Source organism: Dendronephthya gigantea, unplaced genomic scaffold, assembly GCF_004324835.1.
Source record: "Dendronephthya gigantea isolate DGI-Jeju-01 unplaced genomic scaffold, DenGig_1.0 000013F, whole genome shotgun sequence".
NCBI classification, from domain to species: Eukaryota; Metazoa; Cnidaria; class Anthozoa; order Malacalcyonacea; family Nephtheidae; genus Dendronephthya; species Dendronephthya gigantea.
In genome coordinates, this window is record NW_021163023.1 from 2,048,455 (window position 1) to 2,072,120 (window position 23,666).

At 38.4% G+C, this 23,666-nt stretch overlaps 1 protein-coding gene across 2 annotated transcripts in view; it reads left to right on the forward strand.

Moving 5' to 3' along the window:
* The first annotated feature begins 194 nt into the window (after positions 1-194).
* Positions 195-23,666, forward strand: part of LOC114519665 — a 48,666-nt gene continuing 25,194 nt past the window's right edge. The window contains exons 1-15 of one of the 2 annotated variants that reach the window (XM_028539841.1): positions 195-420; positions 590-639; positions 1,022-1,142; positions 1,262-1,342; positions 1,539-1,616; positions 1,841-1,954; positions 2,427-2,679; positions 2,881-3,045; positions 3,141-3,240; positions 3,361-3,472; positions 3,702-3,845; positions 4,045-4,127; positions 4,212-4,287; positions 4,782-4,880; positions 5,009-5,212. In XM_028539841.1, the coding sequence (XP_028395642.1) occupies positions 310-420; positions 590-639; positions 1,022-1,142; positions 1,262-1,342; positions 1,539-1,616; positions 1,841-1,954; positions 2,427-2,679; positions 2,881-3,045; positions 3,141-3,240; positions 3,361-3,472; positions 3,702-3,845; positions 4,045-4,127; positions 4,212-4,287; positions 4,782-4,880; positions 5,009-5,212 (1,791 nt within the window). In that variant the 5' untranslated portion in view covers positions 195-309. The remainder of the gene's footprint in view (positions 421-589; positions 640-1,021; positions 1,143-1,261; positions 1,343-1,538; positions 1,617-1,840; positions 1,955-2,426; positions 2,680-2,880; positions 3,046-3,140; positions 3,241-3,360; positions 3,473-3,701; positions 3,846-4,044; positions 4,128-4,211; positions 4,288-4,781; positions 4,881-5,008; positions 5,213-23,666) is intronic. The other variant, XM_028539840.1, reaches the window with a different exon arrangement.

Sequence of the window (23,666 nt, forward strand, 5' to 3'; positions counted from 1 at the left end):
TGTAATGTTCAACCATTCTTTCTCTCCATGAGGTTCTAGGCAAACGAAGAAATCCACATTGTTGTGAAACACAAGATATTTGTATGTGAATTATAAATATTTAAACGTGTGTATTAATGCGACGGCTATACATGTTCCTTTAATACACTAGAAGCTATTTGAAGGGTTTAAGAAACTAGAATCGTTTGTGCTTCAAGAACGAGGTATATTTCTTAGGAAATTCCAAGAATTTGTGGGTAAAGTAGAAGCAGAAGATTTGTGACACTGGACACGCCCAACCAATCAGAAGACTCAATCTTTAGAACCAAGATGGCGGCACGTAGAAAGTATTATTTATCTCGTTTCTCTCGCGAGGAACTAGTAAGGAATGAAAAATATCGTTTGGAAATATCTGAAAACGACGTCTACGGCTCGTGGAAGGTAAATGCTATCGTATTTAATTCGAAAACATTTGCGGCTGTGGTTCAAAGATTGTATATTTCGAGTACGTGGTAGATCAGTGGTGGTGTTCACTGACTCTAGCTGGGGTCTATGTACCTGGGCGGATATCATGTAATTCATGTTGAACGTGCATTTGTTAACTTTATAGGTAATCCAATGCGAATCTCCAGCGAATTTTGATCATTGCAACTTAAACAGGTAAGCAAATAGTTTTAATTGTAAAACAAATTTCATTATTGTTATCAATAATCACGTCACTGATCTTGACTCCTTGAGGCTGTCACAAATTAATCTATGACATTTATATATAAATAAGCAAACACTAGATGTAAAAATTATGCATGATATGTGTGCTAGTGTATTTATTGTGTGGCAAGAGAAAACAGCCATGTATTTGTGATGTTTCCCAGATGAATTCACCCCCCCTTTAAGCTGGGCAAGTCTTTCCCCCTACCAATTCACTACCATCTGAATAATTTTGGCGATCTGTTCATTCTACATTCAGTTCCTTTTTAAAATTCAATTACTTTTCTATTGTCCAATGCACAAGGTTGATGACTTTCTCTTTTTTATTTTTAAGCTCTGAATTGACATTCGATGAAGCTGGAGATATCAGATGGAAACTACATCAAACACCGTCTGATTTTTTACCATTTCTAACGTGCGATAGTTATGAGTTAGCTCCTTGTCCAGACTGTAAGGTAGTGTACTCAACTTTGCAGGGTAATTTTTTATTTTTACAATGTAGTTTTATTATTATCAACGGATGAATTCAGCCAATGAATTTATAATGATATAAACATTGATCATTTTCTTACAGTACAAGGATTGTGATCAGGATAGTGAAGCTCTGAAACTGAACCTTCTCAGCTCAGAAACTGGTGAACTAGCACCATTTATTGTAAGTACAAAACAGACTCTCCATATTCAGGTAATTTTTCCCCTAGACAGAGTTGCACAAGCTTCCAGATCTCCTCCTATATCCTCCCAGTTCTTCCCATATCCTTCTATATCCTCCCAGTTCCTCCTCCTGTCTGTCTGATTCACCATCTTCATAGGAGAGAGTTTTTATTTTCGTCTTAATTTATTAATTGCAGCTGACTCTTTCATCGGACAAGACCATCATGACCATTCGTTATCAATTTTCACCAATGCTTGTTCTCAAATGCGAGAAGGTATTTGGATGCACGAAAACATGGGTAGTCTTGGGTGTAAGAAATGGGAATGGATCTGGAGGACATGTATCCCCTACTCCCCAATTATTTTCTGGGCTTGTGGGAATTGTGTTATAGTACATTACTCACTCAATACAGTGGTCATGATTGTAGCCCTCTGTGTTTAGTTTATTGTAGAGTTTATTTTTTTCAACTTCAAAAGGTAGTGTTTGATGTATTTTTAGTTGCAAGAAGATAGAATCAATCCCCATCTTTCATTGTGGTCATATTCATTGCTTCCTGCACTCCGGGATGGTTTGTTCTCAGATTTGACAATCACTGCCGAAAATGGTCAAAAGGTGAGTCGTACCTATAAAAACACCTGAAGACTTGAGATAAAACTCTGTCAATTACATTTGCAAATTAAAACATTAAGTAACAGATATCTTTTAGACCAACGTACATCAACCTCTTTGAATATGGATTATTAGAGTTTACTTCCCCTGTTTCCTGCGATAACCTAAGTGGGTATTTCTAACAACTTTAATTAATTCTTGACAACCCTGGGAAATTCAATGAAGAATAAGTTCCAATATAACCAAGGAGCAGCGTGACAGCATCTTCAAACAACTTATATTAGCATCAAATGTGGTATAACAACTGCCTAAATAGACAAAACACTCTCCACAGTATGATATACTAACTCTCCTGACGAAGGCCCTCAGGTCGAAACATCGAGAAGTGTTTTGTCTATTTAGGCAGTTGTTATACCACATTTGATGCTAAGTTCAAAGACGAATACTTGAACTCAAACTCAATTGTTGCATTTAGTTTGATGCTCACAAAGTTGTTCTTCTCTGCGCTTGTCCGACAGTCGACTGGTCTACGAGTCCACCTCCTTTATCAAATTGGCCAGCAGATGCAGTTGAGGCTACACTTCATTTCTTCTACGCTGGATCCTTGCCTCCAAACGTCTGCGAAGACACCGTTGAAAAGATCCACTCCTTGTTGGAACAAAACAAGAGGATGAAGAAGTTATATGAAGTTTGTACACAGTTCTTAGAGTCGACTGCTCTGAAGAGAAGTGAGTGAAATAAAATGCTATTTATAACGATTAAATACAACAGTGTTGTGGTGCTTTTCAAACACACCGCTTAAAAAACCCCAGGAGATTTCCTGCCTAATTTTGTACTTTAAAAAGGATTATTTTTGCCATGAAAAGTCCTTGAAGTTTACGTTGAATTTGGCGGGAAATTCTAACACGTTTTCTGCAATCTTTATACAGGAATAACGAAGCTTCTGAACTGTATATTTGGCGTGATTGATGAAGCTTATGACGTGTTGATTAATATGAAGCAGAAAGATTTTGAATCCCCTCACGGTAATGGACTCTGTGATCCAAAAAATCTCCTCGGAGTTTTCAAGCAGATCGCTCGGCAATTGTCATTAGGTATCGTAGCAAGTTCTCTTAAAGAAATTTTCGTTATTTTCCTGATTAGATTTAAGAGAAGCGTTTAGGATTGACTGTGTCGTTTCAATTCGTAGCTCTGGCAAGGTTTGCGTTGTTTTGCGAAATATTTACAAAATACAAGAATGAAATGACCAGAGATGAAAGACACGACATAATCAAAAGTCTAAAATCGAGGTTTGTAAAAAACTTGCCGTTTTGTACAGTATATTCTTGTACTTATTTAATCATGAATAATTGGCGTACAGGAAACCACTATAAACTGATTCATTTGTTTCTTGTTTTCATTCATTCCAGATTACTTGCGGTCAAAGACAAGTTAAGACAGTGTAGCGACTTGTTTCTTGAAAGTTTAGCTTCTTTAACTTTGGAAGAACAAAAAGATTTGGCCAGATTTCTAGTCCCAGAGGTATGATATCGTAGAATTTATCTCAGCCGAAATTACAACGGCAGATTCTTGTTGCATTCCCATAGGAAGACAATTCACGATTCAGATTTTCCCGGTAGAAATAGTTTGTGTATATTTCTGTGTTCACGTTTTTCAATTTTTCCTGTAGTATTAGCTTGATTAAAAGTGTACGTTATAGTTAAGATAAATATTCGCTTCGTTTAGTTTATATTCTACATCTCCTGTATAGGTAGACAATGCAGTTGAAGTTGGAACGAAACTTGCAATGGACGGCAAAGATGCCTTGGATAAAATTGTCCAAACCTCAGACCAGGAGTTTCGGAAGAAACCGAAAAAGAAAGTTGGAATGAAATTAGGGAAAGCTCTGCGATTGGTAAGTTGTACTTGAGATTATCCTCTTTTGATAGATGTAAAGAAGTGGATAAGTCATAAATGTCCAGATAATGCACGTATAAACAGGGCATTCATTACACATATTCACTCGTTCCCATCAGCCAAAGGAAGAGTATCACATATATAAATATCCAGATGACCACCGGGCTCAACAGTTTTAAATGTGTATTTTTATACAGTCGATGTTTTCTAAAGAAGTTCAGTTTTTGAAGAAACTACAAGAAAAGGCCGCTTCAGGCTATGTGTTCTTCTTTCAAAGAAGGTTTGAACGCTGTTTTAAGTTTGTTTCGGATGTTTTTGGGCCCGTTAACTTCGCTCACGAAAGTTTGTTTTCTTACTTTGGTAGAGAGGATTTCAATTCGTTGCCTCCTGATGGGAAAGCTACGTTGATCTTTAACTGCATACAGTATCTTATTGCGAAGGTAAGTTGACTTGGAATTGGGGATGTTTGAACAGGGGTGAGAAGAGGAGGGATTGGAAAGGAGAGGGAAGGGATAGGATGGGATAAGGAGGTGAAGGAATGACAGAATAGGGAGGACGTTTGAAGAGAGAGAGGGTGAAGGAAAGGAGGGGGGGGGAGAAAGAGAGAAAGCAGGAAAAAAGAAGGGAGTGAAAGCAAAGGAGGGGGGACGAAATGCGAGAGAGAATAGTGTGATGGAGGGTCGAGGGAAGGTTGGGAAGGAGAAAGTAGGAGAGGAAGGGGTGAAAGACCTGGAAGGGGGGAGTTAGGAAGGAGCTATTAAGGAAGGAGGGGAAGCACTTGAGAAGGGGGCGGTTATGAAATGAGGTAAGGATACGGCTAGGAGGAATGGAAAGAGTTAGGAAGGGAACATAGGAGAAAGGAATATCAGAGAAAGAGACTAAGAAAGGAAAAGTTAAAGATAGGAGGTTACGAAATATATTTGTACACGTTTAGGGTGCTCAAAAACTGGACCAAATTGCATTTGAGTTGCCAGAAAATACGAGCAACACAAAGAACTGGAAAGCATATACAAAAATTGTAACATCAAAGTTGGTGAGTAAGATATTTCGTTCATTTTGGAAATTGGTTAAATTCGTCCATCGCACTTGTTCAATCCACAATCACGCCGATAAATACACGTGAACAAAATTCATATCTTCCTCTGTTGTGTTTCTCTTCAGACCTGGCTTATTAGCAAAATGAAATCTCACAAAAGCATTGTGGAACCGATTTTGCTTGAAATTTGTGAACTTGTAAAACTGGAGGAGTTTTCCACGGTACTGGAGGATTTGGTCTGCGTCAAATGTTCGCCATCAAAAGACGAAGGAGATGCTTCCGATAATCCTGACGACAAAATTTCAACACAAAGAGTTTCAACACATAAGGTAGGATTGTTTTAAAAGTTTTTTTACAAAGTAAGAAGAATAGGCTGGTGCTAGAAGGCTTTATTCGGATGGAGTGTGCATATTCGTTTTTTCCTCTGATGTCCGACTGATTTCTTTCCAAAGCTTTTGTTTTGACGGTGTGTGACCGTGAGTAATTGAATAAACGCATCCAATTAAGCTTCTATAGCGCTAGCTCTGCATGTAACCAGCGACCATTGCGATGCTTTCTCTCTTGGGCAAGACAGAAAAATACATTTTAAAATGGTGATGTCGATGAAGTTTATCTACAGGAGGTTTAAAATAAACTAAGTAAAAAACATAGATAGGCAAGGAACTGTTTGATAAATTATTAAACAGTTTTTTTCACAACGAAAGGGAATATACTCCAATGTCTTCTTTTAAGTACTTCTTACTTCAGGTGATCTGAAGTCGTGAAGCATAGTTACACTAGGTCATAGACAAATGGTAGCCATTGTTTGTTACGACTAACTTTAGTTGATGTTGCACAAAAAATATTTGCTGAATTCGTTGAGTTCTTATCCGCTTGGCTCTGCCTGAAAAAATCCTTCAAAAATTCCTCACAATTCCATGGTTTTTTCTTGAACACTACCATCATGCAGTGTGCAGTCAATATGGCGAACAAGGGCGTTCGCTTTAGATAGCTATGAAAATATGAACAATCTTCTTCAACTTTCCTTCCCACTTGGAAAAACGAAAGGAACCTCCGAGTGCGAATTTCAGCCTAGCTTCTGTGCAGTGTAGACGTATCTTATCTTACCGATCTTCGACGCGGAACTTAGACAAAATATAGAAACGACACAAGGTTGTGTGTTTTTTTAATTTACTTTATTGTGCTTATACTACAATCCTTTTGAATGCATTCGTTTACAATTTTAATCGATATACAATAATACAGAAAACTACAATTACTTCATGCAGACATATTCTAGCACAGTTCAATTTTACAGTAAATATTTCTATACTAAATGCAAGCAAATACGCTATGTTCATTTATCACCGAACCATGCGAAGCCTGAAGTCATACAAGATATAGCTTGTATTGCTGATTTACAATCATTTTTTGCATGCATTACTTTCGTTCAATATACAGTAGGCTTGATATATCATCATAGTTTAATTGTTTTATACGTACTTGTTTTTGCTACATACACGTGATATTAGGTATGAATAAATGGTAAACTAACATCCATGTGGTCTGTGGTTTCATGATCAGATAATCATTGACAAAAGTTACAATGCCACAAGGGTTAGGTTAGGTGGTCACACGCATATATAAACCACGCGAGTTGTGACCAGCATTGTGAAATAGTTTATTTAAACTAGAAAGGTCGCTTGTAGTATATTTATTAACAGTTCTAAACGAAGAATCATGGATGTTTCATTTAACCTGATATTCTGTAACATCTCATTACGTTTATATTAACATGCAAATCTTGTTTTGTAGATTATAGCTCTAAATATACACACTTGTTTTACTTCAGCCTATATATCCCGTTATTACGACTATATATATTAGCTTGCTTTGCCAGCAGACCGACAATGCTTAAATTTTACAAAGGAACGGGTAAATTCTTTACCAAAAGGCCAAGAGAAAATCACGCGCAATTAAGAACAATGTTTTGATAAAATCTCCATTCCATGACATGCAATAGATGTGAAATAGTCTAAATCTATCTTTTTTTTTGTTTGATGTATACAAACTAGTCCTAATGATCGCTGTGGTATATAAAGAAACTCTATCACATCACTCACTCGTCCTTGTTGTAGCAACAAGCAATGACTAAACTGGAATCTTGACTTATATTATAAATATTATCCTCCAATTATTATTGCATGAAAAGATTTCTTGCAGGAATTATCGTTTAAAGATTTCTTTGAAGTTGAATTATTTTCGATTTTTTATGCTTGCTTTCTGGCTTGCTAAAATATTTCTTCCTAAGCAGCTGGTAATTTTTTCGAGTGAAGACAAACGCAATTCCAACATAAACATCAGTAAGCCACGCTACCGTCAGTAATGCTATCATTACGTCCGAATTAAACACAAAATCTTCAAATACAAGAGGAGCTCATGGCTGTGGTGGTTGACAGTTTAAATAACATCACAAAGCTTCTGCGATTCTTAACAATGTTTGATTTCTGTACAATGTTGTTGCTTGCTCTGAGATTTTTGCGAATTCGATAAGCGGTGAAGATGAACATTCCAATGATGTACAACGAAAGACAGACTGGAACAACATAATTCTCATCAGCAACCAGCCAGTTAGGAAGATTATGATCCTTAATACAAGAAACTGATCTCTGGGTTATATTCTGATGAAACCTCAAGACTTCAGTCTTCACAAAAACAATGTTGACAAGAGTTATAACGACAGGAACACCCCAGCCAAAGAGACTGTACTTAAAGAAGGTTTTCAACTTGTTTACATCAGATTTCACCAAAGCATTGCGGTAAAAGGTTTTTCTCAAGTGATAGATATTAACAACAGCATTCATGAGTATGTTATACGTAATAAACTTATTTGTTATATCCAACCTGGCACATGGGAAATCCAATTCTTTATTAACACGTAAATACTGTGACAAATACACTACGTAATTAATCAATGCCAAGAGAAATGAGAAGCTTAAACTCATCAAATTCAAACCAGGAAGAGTTCGCAACTCTGGAAGCATACCATAAACTATCAACAACAATAATAAACAAATAATTGAAAGCGCCAAGGCACAAATGGTATTTATGGAAAGACAGTCTAATATCTGATATATTACGTTCTATTAGTTTTTTATCACATGATATGAATTTACCCTCCAGTACGCCATATGCCATAGGGCTTCTGCTCAACTTTACATCTCTCATTAGAATGGGATATTTTTGCTTCAATTCGTTCAATTTCTTTTCCATTTCCAGCACAGATATTTTCCCTGGACTGTTGCTCTTGCTGATATTTTGCCAAAATGCATTCGCTAGAACAGAATTTCCTCCCTTTTGCTTCTTTGTGATTTCCTGCAACTTCATGTGTTTCATAAGAGGGAAATACCCTCGTTTAGTCTTTCTGATAATGGATTTGTAACAAATTTCAAAATATATGAAGTGCTTTACCCACTCATTACGCATTTTCCAAACATTCCGTACGTAGTCATCAGTGGAGTTACAAATCTTTATGGTATCATTCAGAACTCGATACTCAGTATAATCATATTCCTTGTTCTTATAGAGTATTGAAAAGTTATTCCAAACTTTGTATTCATCATCGTATTTTATATTGGTGATTGAATCGTTGCATGTTAATAGACCTTCCTTGGTAAACTCTGTTGATTCTGGTCGTAATTTTCCCTTGCATACGTGAGGTTTACCGTGTTTAACCCCATAGTCACTCTTTTCAAAATGTTGACTGGCTGCTGCCCAGTAAACATGGAACTGCTTGCTCACCACACAATAATTCAAGTCGAAGGATTCATTACAACTTTGAAAAGACCTTTCCCACTTTATCCATTTATTACGCATTTTCCAAATATTCCTTACGTAGTCATCAGTGGAGTTACAAATCTTTATGGTATCATTCAGAACTCGATACTCAGTATAATCATACACCTTGTTCTTATAGAGTATTGAAAAGTTATTCCAAACTTTGTATTCATCATCGTATTGTATATTGATGATTGAACCGTTGCATGTTAATAGACCTTCCTTGGTAAACTCTGTTGATTTTGGTCGTAACATTTCTTCGCATGTATATGGTCTACCGTTTATCACTCTATAGTCGTTTCTTGTGAAATATTGTTCAGCTGGTGCCCAATAGACATGCAACTGCTTGTTCACAACATAAAAATATAATTCTATAATCCAAGTTACGCTGGGATTTTTGCAATTTTTAATATACATGTTTTTTTTCACCCGGTTATTACGCGTGTTCCAAATATTCCGTACGTAGTCATGAGTGGAGTTACAAATCTTTATGGTATCATTCAGAACTCGATACTCAGTATAATCATACACCTTGTTCTTATAGAGTATTGAAAAGTCATACCAAACTTTGTATTCATTATCGTATTTTATATTGATGATTGAATCGTTGCATGTTAATAGATCTTCCTTGGTAAACTCTGATGATTCTGGTCTCAAAAGTTTCTCGCAAACATAAATTTCACCTTTATATATATCATAGTGATTCTCCATTAGATATTGACCAGATGATGCCAGGTAAACATGAAACTGTTTGTTTACAGTATAATGCTTATTTAGCTTATTATAATCGTTTGGATTTATACAACCTTGAAAAGACCTTTCACCCTTTACCCAGTAATTCCGCATTTTCCAAATATTTCGTACGTAGTCATCAGTGGAGTTACAAATCTTTATGGTATCATTCAGAACTCGATACTCAGTATAATCATACATCTTGTTCTTATAGAGTATTGAAAAGTTATTCCAAACTTTGTATTGATCATATTCGTATTTTATATTGATGATTGAATCGTTGCATTTTGATAGATCTTCCTTGGTAAACTCTGTTGATTCTGGTCGTAACTTTTCTTCGCATACGATAGCTATCCCGTTTATCACCCCATATTCATTTCTTGTGAAATATTGACCGTTATATGCTGAATAAAGTATAAACTGCTTATTTACAACGCAATAATTTTCATCATAAAAAAAACAGCTGACTCCAATATAAGAGCATCTAGAAAAGTTTTCGAACTTTCTCCACGAATTTTGAGCTCTCCAAACAGCTTGGATCCCTGAATCATTAGAAGCACACATCTCAATATTGTCGTCGTTGAATCGATATTCGTTGTAATGATGAATCTTGTTGTTGAAAAATAACACAAAGTTGTTGGAAACGTTATAATGCCCGCCAAACTTCATTTTAATCAAGTAATCATTGCAGGATAAACTTAACTGTGCCGAACAAATTGCAAAATACCCAAGAATTATTCCGTAGTTTTTCCTTGCGAAACTTTGCCGGGTAAGGTTAAGGAAAACTGTTAGATTTTTATTAACTTGGTAATCTGGACTGGCAAAACCATCCACAGAAACATTGCAATGCCTGGAAGCCATCTTTTCCTTTTCCCTGGAGTTCAAATTCTGCCATCTTTGTTGTATAAGAGTGTTTGAAGAATTACAAACCTCTAGCGCACCTTCAATTACTCTGTACTGGTCATAATGATACGTTTGTCCTTGGTACATGATTGAAAAGTTGTTCGACACGCTGTAATCATCTTGATAACTTACTCTGAAGGTAGAATTGGCACATTCGGTTGAACCAGTCTTGGTGCTTGAGAGAACGTCAATATCACGTTTGTTCCGTGTGTGTTTCTTTGCCAATGATGTGAAGTTTTTCTTTTTCCGTGATTCTCTCGCGTTTTGCGGTTGCAAAAATCTCTGCTGTAATACAGGAATATTTTTGTCGAAACTCTTGTGCCATTTCGTCTGACTTGAATTGGTGAGATTGCTTGGACATTTCATCTTGAGAAACGACATTTTTGGTTTCTTCCGTGATCTATTTCTTCTCTGTATTTTACTCACAATTTCTACGAAATAAATAATAGCAAAGATATTCATGGCGGATCCCGCAGTAAGACGGATTTCCACTGTTGCGTTTTTTGTACGGTAAACACACGTAAGGTTAACACTTATCGTCTATAACGCCTGTATTAAAAATGCTCACTCACACTCATTGAGTGCGACATATAGAAATCGTGCTTGTTGTCAATGCAAGAGTCCTTTCTTGATCAGGTAAAACATTGAAAATAAAGCTCTTATTCAAGTAGAAATACCGTCATGCAGTCGTTACTCGTCATACTCGACGTAATTAGGATATTTCCCTCGTTGATATTGTCATGAATCAGAAACAGGCATAAGTCGTTGTAATAATTTTACACCAGTAAAACATATTGTGATCGAAGATGCTGCCTCCAAACTGTAGTCCTCGATAAGTCACTTACGGTTAGGTTCGAAATCGCTTCTCAATGCCCCCCCCCCCCAATTCTCTCTCACTAACTATTACGTCATCTCTGTCAACTAAACTTCCTGATTACAATTAACTTATAAACTATAATGTATTAATGAAATATTAGATCCTCTAACTAGATACCAGTCTCCAACACCCTCCCCCATATAGCTCAGTCTCGAGATATATGTCCAGTTGAGACTGTCTTTTTGATCGTTCACATACGATTCTTTCTAAACAAACAAATGATAGTAACTTAAATGATATATGTTGTACATGCAATACTTAATAATTGAGTCCTACTAGGTTCCGCTGAATGTTAATGTTCAACTTCGTTCTCCGCAATGTCCTGTACTCGCAGTCTTGTCGCAGTTGCTGCGTCTCTTCTTGCTCGAGGTACAAAGGTGGATGCTGTGGGATTGGGTTTCTGAAAGTTGTTTTTGTCGCAGGTCAATTCCAAGGGGTACAGATGTTGTATAGGCCTTTCGAGCACCCCGTTTGCCGTGTTAACTTTCGCTCCGCGAACGACTCCGTCCTTTCCTTTGATGTTTTCTGTTACAACTCCGAGCTTCCACGTATTCCTGTTCTTGCTCTCATCATTAATGATCACCGCTGATCCCTTCCGTGGGGTAATGGTCTGCTTCCCTCCCCCGTTCACGTGCCGTTCACGCAGGCCTCGGACGTACTCACGAGCCCATCGTTTCCACACGGCTTCCTTGCATTTGGCGATGAATTTTGCACGCTTCCGTAAATCTCGATCGTCGATGTGATAGGGTTTTAATTCGGGCAGGACGCTCGGGTTTATGTTCAACATTGAGTTGGGGGTGAGAATCGGCAGCTCGACATCATCCTCAATATAGCGTAACGGTCGGTTGTTCAGCGCAACTTCGACATCCAGTACAACTTCTGTCAGTTCCTCCCAAGACAACATACCGTTACCGATTACCTTGTAAAACGCCCGTTTAAATAGACCGATCAGCCTTTCTAACTGACCTCCCCACCACGGGGCCCGACTGAGATTGAACCTCCAACGAATCGTGCGATCTGGTAGGAATGTGTGGAACTTCTCGTCTGTCCAAGCCTTGTAAGAATTCAGTCATTTCCAATGACCTCAACACTTCGAGATGTACTGCACGCGTCAGGCTACACCCGTAGAGCACCAAGTAGGCCTTCTTTTCGGCCTTCGACTTCGCTTTGTATCGAATTGGCCCCGCGAAATCCACTCCCAGGACTTGAAAAGGCGCTGAGCCCTCTGTTCGCGTGGACGGAAGATTTCCAGGAGGCGGGTTTTGGTATGCTTGGCTTCGAAATCTCACACATCCATAGCACTTACTTCGAACTTGCTTTACTTTCCGTCGTAACTTTGGTACCCAGTACCGTTCTCGAACTCGTGCCATTGTTGAGGCCACTCCACCGTGGAGTGCGGTAAGATGAGCCTGCTCTACGATCCTTTTGGTAAAAGCGCAGTTTTCCGGCAGGAACGTAGGGTATTGCCCTGCAATTCTCCCTCTACACTCCAACACTCCCGCGTCGTTCGGTTGAAGGTTCAACAGCAACTTCACGCTTTCGACCTCGCTGCCGCTGTTTTCTGCCTCTCGCTGCACTCGCTTTACCCACCAGATGGTTTGTTCTTCAATTTCAGCTGTTCCCAATGGGCCATATTCTCTGTTGTCATGGCAACCTCGACAATTACGAACGAACCGTCGGATCCAGGCTCCAATTCTGAGCACCTTTCGTAACCGAAACGTTTCGAGTAGCTTATCGAATTCGTCTCTGCTTGGTTTGAACGTCTTCAACGCTTGGATCCTACGTATGCACTTCGATTCTTCCTTTGCTTCCGGGCTTGGTTCTGGGATGACTTTCGGTGGCCACTCTGATTTGTCTCTCAACCAACTCAGACTGCGTTGCCATAACCTGTTTTTGGTGATATATCCGCTGCGGCTTCCGAGATCAGCCGGGTTTTGATCCGTGGGTACGTGATGCTCTAGCCGGGGAATTGTTAGGTTTTTCTTGGCCAACCGGGACTTCAAACACACTAGACCCTGTGTCGTACCTTGTTCTTGTTCGACTACAGCGTACACTGCTGCAGAGACTCCGACCTTGCTGGCATCTCCAAAGGCGTGGAGCGTGACCACCGATGTGGGTTGATGAAAGGGCGCCTACGTGCGTGGTACTTCGAAGCTTTCGGGGATCTTTCCGCGCCAGCTTTCCCATTTCTTCCTCATCCACTCGGGTAATTGTCCGTCACACATTTGTGTGGTTTTCACACATTTCCCGATACAGTATCTTTCCAGCCAACGTAGCAGGGGATACAAGCCTTAGGGGGTGGTATACTTTGCCGAGTTGGAAAAGAGCAGTCCTTTTGGTCGTTGCCACCTCCCCCTTCGTAATCACTACACTGATTTTGTCCTCTGACTTGTTCCATGTAAGGCCCAGTAGTTTCGCCTTGGAACTCGTTGTTCCCAGTTGTTGTTTGGCGTACGTTTTTTCTTCCTCGTGATACACACCGTTTCCTTCGAGTTGTGACACGTTCGAGTGCCATTCTTGGAAGACTTGGGTCGCCTTGATTTTCTTCTCCTTCATTTTTGCTCGTTCCCCCCGTCATCAGATCGTCAACATAAAGACCTTCTCGAATTTCTTCAACGAGATCAGGATACTCGCTCTCCCATAGATCCAGATGCACGTTGAGAACTCCGCCGAAAAGAAATGGTGAGCAAGTTAGTCCGAGCAATGCTCTGGTGAACCGGTATGTCTCGACTACCTCATTTCCGGGTGCTTTCAAGTTGAATCGTAGGGCATCACGTTCTTGTTCCTTGATTTTCACTTGTAGGAATGCCTTTTCGATGTCACCTGTGAGAAGAATTGGGTGGAACCGAGAGCGGACCAGGATGTTCCACAATTGATTCTGTAACGAAGGCCCGGGGTTCAGGCAGTCGTTCAAGGACGGCTGGGAGTTTTGATTCTCTGGCCGAGGCGTCGTACACGATGCGGAGTTTCGTACTTTCCGCTGCTTCCTGTACAACTCCCTTGTGCGGAATGTAGAATTCCTTCTCGGTGGCTTCGTGTGGTGCTGGTTCGATTATCGTTGGTAGTTTCCGTTACGTTTGAGTCGTTGACTAAGTTTTCAAGTCTGCGCCGACTACCAGCCTCGCTCGTAGGCAGATCTGGATGGTTAGACTTCCAGGGAAGATTGGTTTCGTATACCAACATGTGGGATCTCTTTCTAGTTGCTCTTTGAAGTCTTGGTACACGGTTTCTTGGTCGTTCTCTGCTGTGTCCGCGAGCCCCAGTACGTCCATTCGACATAAATCCTCAAAATCCGTCCACGTAGTCTGCGTCGTAAACACAGTACCTTTGTCGAACTCGGCTCCAGGACTCATTAAGAACCACCCGAACTTCGTCTGTTCCGCCACGGGTTCACCCGGACCCAACAGGTGGGCATTTTGTTCGCGCTGACCGAAAATTGCGGGCTTATTTGCTTAATTGCCCACCTGTTCCCGGACCCCCTACGAGGGGTTTCTGACTCGTCTTGTTTCGCGCGTATTTGGTAACTCCAAGTATTACGTGTTGGCAGTTTTCCTTTCGGACCGCAATCGTCCATTCGGACCGTGTTGAGGTGCTGATAGCGCTTAATCAGATTACCGTATTCTGTATTGTTAATTATCAAGAGTTCAGTTTTGTTAACCTTAGTTAACTTCGCTTCTAACTCATAACTTCGGCATGTGGTAAAACGCGGACTGGACTAGTAAAACGCGGACTGGACCTGATTAGTAAAACGCGGACTGGACCTGATTAGTAAAACGCGGACTGGACCTGATTAGTAAAACGCGGACTGGACCTGATTAGTAAAACGCGGACTGGACCTGATTAGTAAAACGCGGACTGGACCTGACTAGTAAAACGCGAATTGAACCTGATTAGTAAAACACGGACTGGACCTGATTAGTAAAACGCGGACTGGACCTGATTAGTAAAACGCGGACTGGACCTGATTAGTAAAACGCGGACTGGACCTGATTAGTAAAACGCGAATTGAACCTGATTAGTAAAACGCGGACTGGACTGGATTAGTAAAACGCGGACTGGACCTGATTAGTAAAACGCGGACTGGACCTGACTAGTAAAACGCGGACTGGACCTGATTAGTAAAACGCGGACTGGACTGGATTAGTAAAACGCGGACTGGACCTGATTAGTAAAACGCGGACTGGACTAGATTAGTAAAACGCGGACTGGACCTGATTAGTAAAACGCGGACTGGACCTGATTAGTAAAACGCGAATTGAACCTGATTAGTAAAACGCGGACTGGACTGGATTAGTAAAACGCGGACTGGACCTGATTAGTAAAACGCGGACTGGACCTGACTAGTAAAACGCGGACTGGACCTGATTAGTAAAACGCGGACTGGACTGGATTAGTAAAACGCGGACTGGACCTGATTAGTAAAACGCGGACTGGACTAGATTAGTAAAACGCGGACTGGACCTGATTAGTAAAACGCGGACTGGACCTGATTAGTAAAACGCGGACTGGACCTGATTAGTAAAACGCGGACTGGACTCGATTAGTAAAACGCGGACTGGACCTGATTAGTAAAACGCGGACTGGACTAGATTAGTAAAACGCGGACTGGACCTGATTAGTAAAACGCGGACTGGACCTGACTAGTAAAACGCGAATTGAACCTGATTAGTAAAACGCGGACTGGACCTGATTAGTAAAACGCGGATTGAACCTGACTAGTAAAACGCAAACTGAACCTGATTAGTAAAACGCGGACTGGACCTGATTAGTAAAACGCGAACTGAACCTGATTAGTAAAACGCGGATTGAACCTGACTAGTAAAACGCAAACTGAACCTGATTAGTAAAACGCAGACTGGACCTGATTAGTAAAACGCGGATTGAACCTGACTAGTAAAACGCGGATTGAACCTGATTAGTAAAACGCGGACTGGACCTGATTAGTAAAACGCGGACTGAACCTGATTAGTAAAACGCGGACTGAACTAGATTAGTAAAACGCGGACTGGACCTGATTAGTAAAACGCGGACTGGACCTGATTAGTAAAACGCAAACTGAACCTGATTAGTAAAACGCGGACTGGACCTGATTAGTAAGAATATATTTAATACATGTAGATTCTGGTCCTATTTTAATAATATCGCTGCTATTTCGCCGTTTAACAAGATGTGGTCGTGTATGGACGCGTTGACGCGTCGTAGTTTGCACAGGATTGAAGATTTAACATAACTATATAAGCGCGAATTCCAAAGGCAAAGTGTAAGACAAAGCGAATGTATCATGCGGTTTATTTACATTTTTAAACAATCGAACTTCTATACTTTTTAAAGTACGATGTGCTTCTGAAATTCGCGATCGAACATTCAGGTTCGCAAGGCATCTAAATGAATATGAACTGTATTTTTTTATGTTCAGAAGCTTTATATTGAAGACTGGCAGGTGCGCCGGAGTTAACGCCAGAACAGGCGTCTTGTTATTATTATTATTGAGTAATATGCGTCAAGCTGTCAAAAACGTGTTAGTATGCTATTGTAATTTCTATATTATAATTTCATAACATAATTTTGGAATATCCCTCTCCCCTTGATCTCAAACAAAATTATTATTAGTGATAATGGACGTGTTCTAATCGGTGTTTTTGAGCATGCGAGATAGGTATACGCAGTAATGCGACATTTAATATGCTCCCACAACCAAACCACTAAATATTTTGCTATAATTGAAGAGAACAATCTAGAGTCCGCTGTCAAAATGTAATCCTAACAATACTTTTTGGTTGGTGAGAGGTTAGAAAATTTTCTAAAATACCTCAGTTGGTATCAGCGTTTCCACTTGCATGGATTTTTCCATGCAAAAGGAATTTTAGCCCTTTGTAAGGAAAAATGCAAGGAATTGAAAAACACAAGGAATTTGCAAGGAAAAATTATCTTCTCTAGGGATATTGCAAGGATACTCATAATATCTTGTAAAATAGTAAAAAAGTAAAGTAACATAAACCGGCTTTTGTAAATATGAGAGGCTTTCGGAACAAAAACACGAATCACAATCCTAATACGCACAATACACGTAACTTTAACTTGGTCTTACTGATTATTCCCGTGTTTTCCCGTGTGCAAATTGTGCATATAGTTCAATATAGTTCAGTGTGTTGGGGGGTCGGTCAAAGTCCACTCACTTTCGCTGCCCACTTCACTGACACTGTAAGTACAAACGATTTTAAATTTTAATCATGTCATAAATATGGATGATTCCGATTCGTAAAAAGTGTAGTAAAAAAGCGAAAAATGCGCAATAATTTTTATCTGTGCCTGCAAGGAATTTCTGCAGAAAAAAAGGAATTTTAGGGATCAAAAGAAGGATTTTTTAAATTTGGATGTGGAAACACTGGTTGGTATGTCAGTGGTGAAGTAAATAAGCGGGCAACCTCAGTCACAATATGCCCGCCTCTGCCCGGAATATAAGTTAATATTAAAACGATACAAAATGCCCTTCATGCAGACGCGTCTTGTTTCAGTTCGCTAAAAATAAGAAGCTGCATGTTGCATCCTATTCACCGTAACTGTAACGCCCGCTTACGCTGATAAAGTTCTAGGATCACAGCACCCAAGGTTGTACAAGGTTTCGGTCACATTTTGAATTTAAAAATTGCAATTTGTAGCAAATATACGGTGAAACAACTCAGTGTTAATTATGTTTTATAACTTTGATAAATAGTAACGTGGCTATAATAAAATTATTATAAATAATAATAGATGTGTTTTAATCGGTGTTTTGTTGAGCATGCGAGATAGGTATACGCAGTAATGCGACATTTAATATGCTCCCACAACCAAACCACTAAATATTTTGCTATAAGTCAAAAGAACAATCTAAAGTCCGCAGCCCGCGTTTTCCACCAAACCGTTTTTCGCTAATATCCCCTTTCGCGTTTTCGCATCGGTTATTTTTCCGCATTTGATCGCTTTATGTCCTATGTCCCCACAGTAAGCACAACCCCGGGGTCTGAAATCATCATCTCTGGTGTCAAACACTTTCCTACGGTTGGACTCCTCCCGTTCACTATTACTGGTAGATATGGGATTCCGTTTTGTCCATTGTTTCAGAGCTTCGGTAAGCTTCCCAAAATCCCAAGTTTCCCATTCAGGGCCAGTGCGAACTAAATCCCCCCGAATTATTGACAGTTTTTCCAAGGTCATGGAAACATTTCCGCTGACTCGATCTAGCTTTCCCGTTGTTTCATGGGCTTGGACTGAATGAGAAAGTTTATCGTAAAACTCAGCAATTTTGCAAGGGTTGGCACTTGTTACATTCGGTAAATCTAGGATCTCTTTGATATAGCACGTTACGATTTCAGACTCTTTACCGTATTTATCGTTAAGAATGGCCTTCGCTCTATTATAGCCTTCTGAGAAGGGTAGGGCTTCTACAAAACGTTAATTGTACAAATTTGCTAATCGGGGCGATTGAGCTTTTATCGATTGCTTCGGTGAACTGGCCCCAAAACCTGGGCCAATCCATAAGGGAACCGTCGAATTTACTAACCACAAGTTTTGGCAGTTTGGCAAGTTTACTCCCATGCAGGTGTTTCGCATTCCTGAGGTTCCTGTTTACTAGTTGCGACAAATTCTGCTTGTAATTTCAATTTTCTCTCATGTATATCTAGTTCTAACTTAAGCAACTCCTCTTGCTCTACATACTTCTCTTTACGTTCTCTCTCTGCGAGCCACTCTTCGAGCCGTAAAACATCGTTATCCGCGCCTTCGAGTTTACTGTCGATCTCCGCACCCCCTACTTCAATGTCCGAAATGTCATTTCCCTCACTAATTTCCTTAACTTCCTCAGCACGTTCGCTCGGCGTTTGTCTCTTTCAAGAGTGTTTGCTCTCGTTTCGAGATGTCGCTTAATAGGTTCTCTCTTACCTGAATCCACGATTTGGCTTGTTCTTTTGACCGCGATTGACGGCTGCGTTAGCTTCGTTTCCACTTCCACACACCCCATGCATACTCACATGCGTTGATAGTTTGTACTTCGGTTGTACTCGATAAATCCTATGTTCACACAGAGGATAACGCTAGGATCCCGTCTCAGGAGGTGCCACTATGTCGAAGCTGCTGCCTCCAAACTGTAGTCCTCGACAAGTCACTCACGGTTACGTTCGAAATATATTTATTGAATCACATAAACTTCTCAAGTCACTAGCGCACGGCTAGCGCTTCTCAATGCCCCCCCCCCACACAATTCTGTCTCACTAACTAATATGTAGACCATAACGAGGCTGTGTGATTTTAACTGATTCTTACTTCCATGTAGCTATATGAATATACGTAGGGAGCCTATACAAATTTATTTTGACACCACTGCAGCGAATTTTCTCTTTTATAAACTACGAAGAATATCAATTTTTATATCAAAATTTGGATTTTACCTCTTCTTCTCATCTTCACAAGATCAGGTTTTTTCACCGTCTTGTCAACTTCAACTCGTTCAATGTTTTCTGTCAAACCAGGGATCTGTCTGTCTCGTTCGCTTCGAACTTTGCGTTTTGAGTGTCTGTTTTTTAATTCCACATTCAATTTCCTCGGTCTCTGTTCGATCTTGTGCGTTTTCATTCCTGAACCATCACCACCACCACGATAAAAACAGACAAATGATAAACACAAGAAAAAGAAAATGACTCGATACAAGAGTCGAAAACTGAAGCCACGATTGCGAACCATGTTGCACTTTACAGAGGTTGCTAACAACTGAATGCTTCTTGATAAGAACAAAGTTTAAAACGTGTGTTTTATTTGACGTCTTTATATTGATCTACATTCAAAACCCTTTTGAAACAAGCTGCATGTTCGAAAACAGAAATGATTATTAAAATACGTAATATCTCGTGAAAGGTACTTATTTTTTTCTAATTTTCTAATATAGAGACTAAATACTATATCTATAAACTAGTTTATCTGTAGAATAAATGAAAATGGATTTGTATTTTTATAGTTTTATGGCTTTTACTCAGACAAGACGGTTGAATGTTGTTTAAACACGTGATATATCCTTTTTCATGAAATTTTCTGGCCATTTTGGCTGACTTAAGGTGACCGCCCACATATTTACATATATATAAGTTAAAATTTGACTTCAACGGACATGAGTTAAAATCTTTACTAAAAACAATAAAAATTTCCAAACGTTTCGCTATTTACAGCTTCATCAGTGGTAAAAAGATTCACTATACATCGTCCTCTTTATATACATGCATATCAATCTCATTATAATTATTACAAATTGTGATGTTAAGGATAAGTTGGGTTGCCAAAATTGTTGTGCTCATTTTCTCACATTGTAACCTAGAATATATATAGGAGAAACGGGACGTACTATTGGATCTAGGGTTAAAGAACATCTCAAAATGAGTGAACAAACCGTCTATGTCCATCTCAAAACACACGATATTAATCCCCAAGAGGGTTCACACATTTCTTGGGAAATACTACACTCTAACATAATGAACGTAAAATCATTGAGGCGTTAGAAATACAAAATAGCTCTAGGGAATTGATAAATGGTTGTGTAGGTAGAATAATTTAATTGTATATAGCTAGCTAGATATTATCTTTTTTTAAAATTATAATTATATATTGAGATTGATATGCATGTATATAAAGAGGACGATATATAGTGAATCTTTTTACCACTGATGAAGCTGTAAATAGCGAAACGTTTGGACGTTTTTATTGTTTTTAATCAAGATTTTAACTTATGTCCGTTGAAGTCAAATTTTAACTTATATTTCATTTATATAATATACCGGACATCCGGACATGTCCTCAGCGAAAGCTAACATTAAAACAAAAATTGCGGGAATTGACTTCAAAATGCGACGCCAAATTTCTATCACCTGTTATTTTTAAAACTCATTCGTGATCAACGTAATTTGAATATGAAAGCGACAAGTGTCCTTATACTGACTCTTGGTTTGAAAATTTTGTCTGGTTTTTTCCAGACTAGAACGAGAACCTAAAAAAGTGAACTTTCTAATATATACTACACTCTAACATTAGGTCACATAATGGATGCAAAATTATTGAGGCGTTATAGAAATACAAAATAGCCCTAGGAATTGATAAATGGTTGTGTAGGTAGAATAATTTGTATATAGCTAGCTAGATATAATCTTTTTTTAAAATTATAATTTGTAATTATATTGAGATTGATATGTTTGGTAATTTTTATTGTTTTTAATAAAGATTTTAACTTATGTCCGTTGAAGTCAAATTTTAACTTATATTTCATTTATAATATACCGGACATCTGGACATGTCCTCAGCGAAAGTTAACATAAAAATAAAAATTGTGGGAATTGACTTCAAATTGCGACGCCAAATTTCTATCACCTGTTATTTTTAAAACTCATTCGTGATCAACGTAATTTGAATATGAAAGCGACAAGTGTCCTTATACTGACTCCTTGGTTTGCAAATTTAGTCCGGTTTTTTCCCCCTTGATCTTAACACTGAATCTTTGAGATATATTAGAAAGTTCACTTTTTTAGTTTCTCGTCTGAGTAATGTGTAAGGGCACTCACAGATTCAGTGTTAAGATCAAAGGGGAAAAAACCGACTACATTTGCAAACCAAGAGTCAGTATGAGGACACTTGTCCCATTCATATTCAAATTACGTCGATCACGAATGAGTTTTAGAAATAACAGATGAACATGTTATCTCCAAGTAAATAAACCATGATAGAAATTTGACGTCGCAATTTGAAGTCAATTCCCACAAATTTTGTTTTTATGTTAGCTTTCGTTGAGTTTAGTTTAAAATCAATATATTTGCTGAGACTAGGGCTGGTTAGCTGGGGCCTGTTCGCGGGCTAGGCTCGAGGGAATAACAGGACATTAGGTCCCAAAATCCGGGAGTCTGCCGGATGATAATTATATAAGCTGCAAGTTCCTTTCACTGAAGATATTGAATTTAAAATAAGACGTTCTTTCACAAAGTATACTTTCCTATTATTATTTTCATGTATGCAACTTGAACTATCGTAAAATACGATATAACCTTCGAGATTAAAATCCTTTTCAAGACGATTTACTTTTTAAAATTGCGTCTGGGTATTATCAGTTCATAGACTTTCATATTGTGTGGTTACAGATTGACTTCTGTTTTAATGCAGTATAGCCATGGCAATCGTTGTGGCAGGAAGGACTTTTTTTTCGATTAAATAACTATGGGACTATGGGAGAGTATGGACAAATTTTCCTAAAATTCCCTCCCCTACCTCCCCTCGTAAAACACCGAATAAAAATATTCAAGGCTGAATTTCTTTCTCCTATGGTATATTCAACTGATCTTACCAATCCTTCATATCCTTCTAATAAAATGACACAAAACTCGGTACATTTAAAGTCTACTTTATTATACTTTACTACAATGATTTTATACACATTTATACTTCCTTAAATTGATGGATTTAATTACAAAGAATAAGTTGAAGACAAAGTTATTAAATGTTGTTTAACATACTTGTTAATTTTATACAAGCAATTAACATATTTCATAGTCTATAGATATATATAATTTAATATAGAATATCGAACGTTGTTTAATTGGTGTGTTTGACGTATTGTTTTCATAGTGATTTGGGTGCATGGGTTGTCAACCTTAATTGTTTCGACCCTTATGCTGCACGGACAGGCGTAAGCAAATGATACGAAATTGCGTATATTTGCTACGAAGCACAAGGCCAACACATACAGTGAACAATTAACTCACTCCAACTTACAGTGTCTCGATTTCGAGATTCCCCACCCCCGGAATTATGACGTCACATGAAACCCAGTATAATATACACATGTATTCAATTAATTTTTATTCTTATGTAATGTATATATATACATACAGTCAATATGGTACTGTATACTTTTCTTTAAATTGATATATGATATTTTGTAGTTTCATTATCAGATAAACATTTTTAATATACAATACGGTGAGGGTGAGCTTGTCTATACATAGTCTACAGGCTTTTATGTATATAGCTTAAATAATCAGTCAATATTTATTAAGTGTTTAATATTTCTACGTAACTTAATGTGACAGATGTGAAATAGTCTGAATCTATATTTTCTTTTGTGTGTTGTATACAACATAGTCTTAATGATCGCTGATGTATATAAAGAAACTCTATCACATCACTCAGTCGTCGTTGTTATAGCGATAAACACTACACAGCAAAATTGGAAATTCTTGCAAGAAAAATATTCTTGCAAAATTCTTGTTTTAAGTAAAACAATACTTAATTTGAGCAATACTATTCTTAGCAACAATTTAAAATTCTTGAAACAAGTAAGAATATTTCTGCCTAGAATTATTTCTCTTAAAATAAGACAAATAAATTCGAGACAAGAATTATATTCTTGCTAGAAATGTAACATTCTTGAAACAAGAATCAAGTAAATT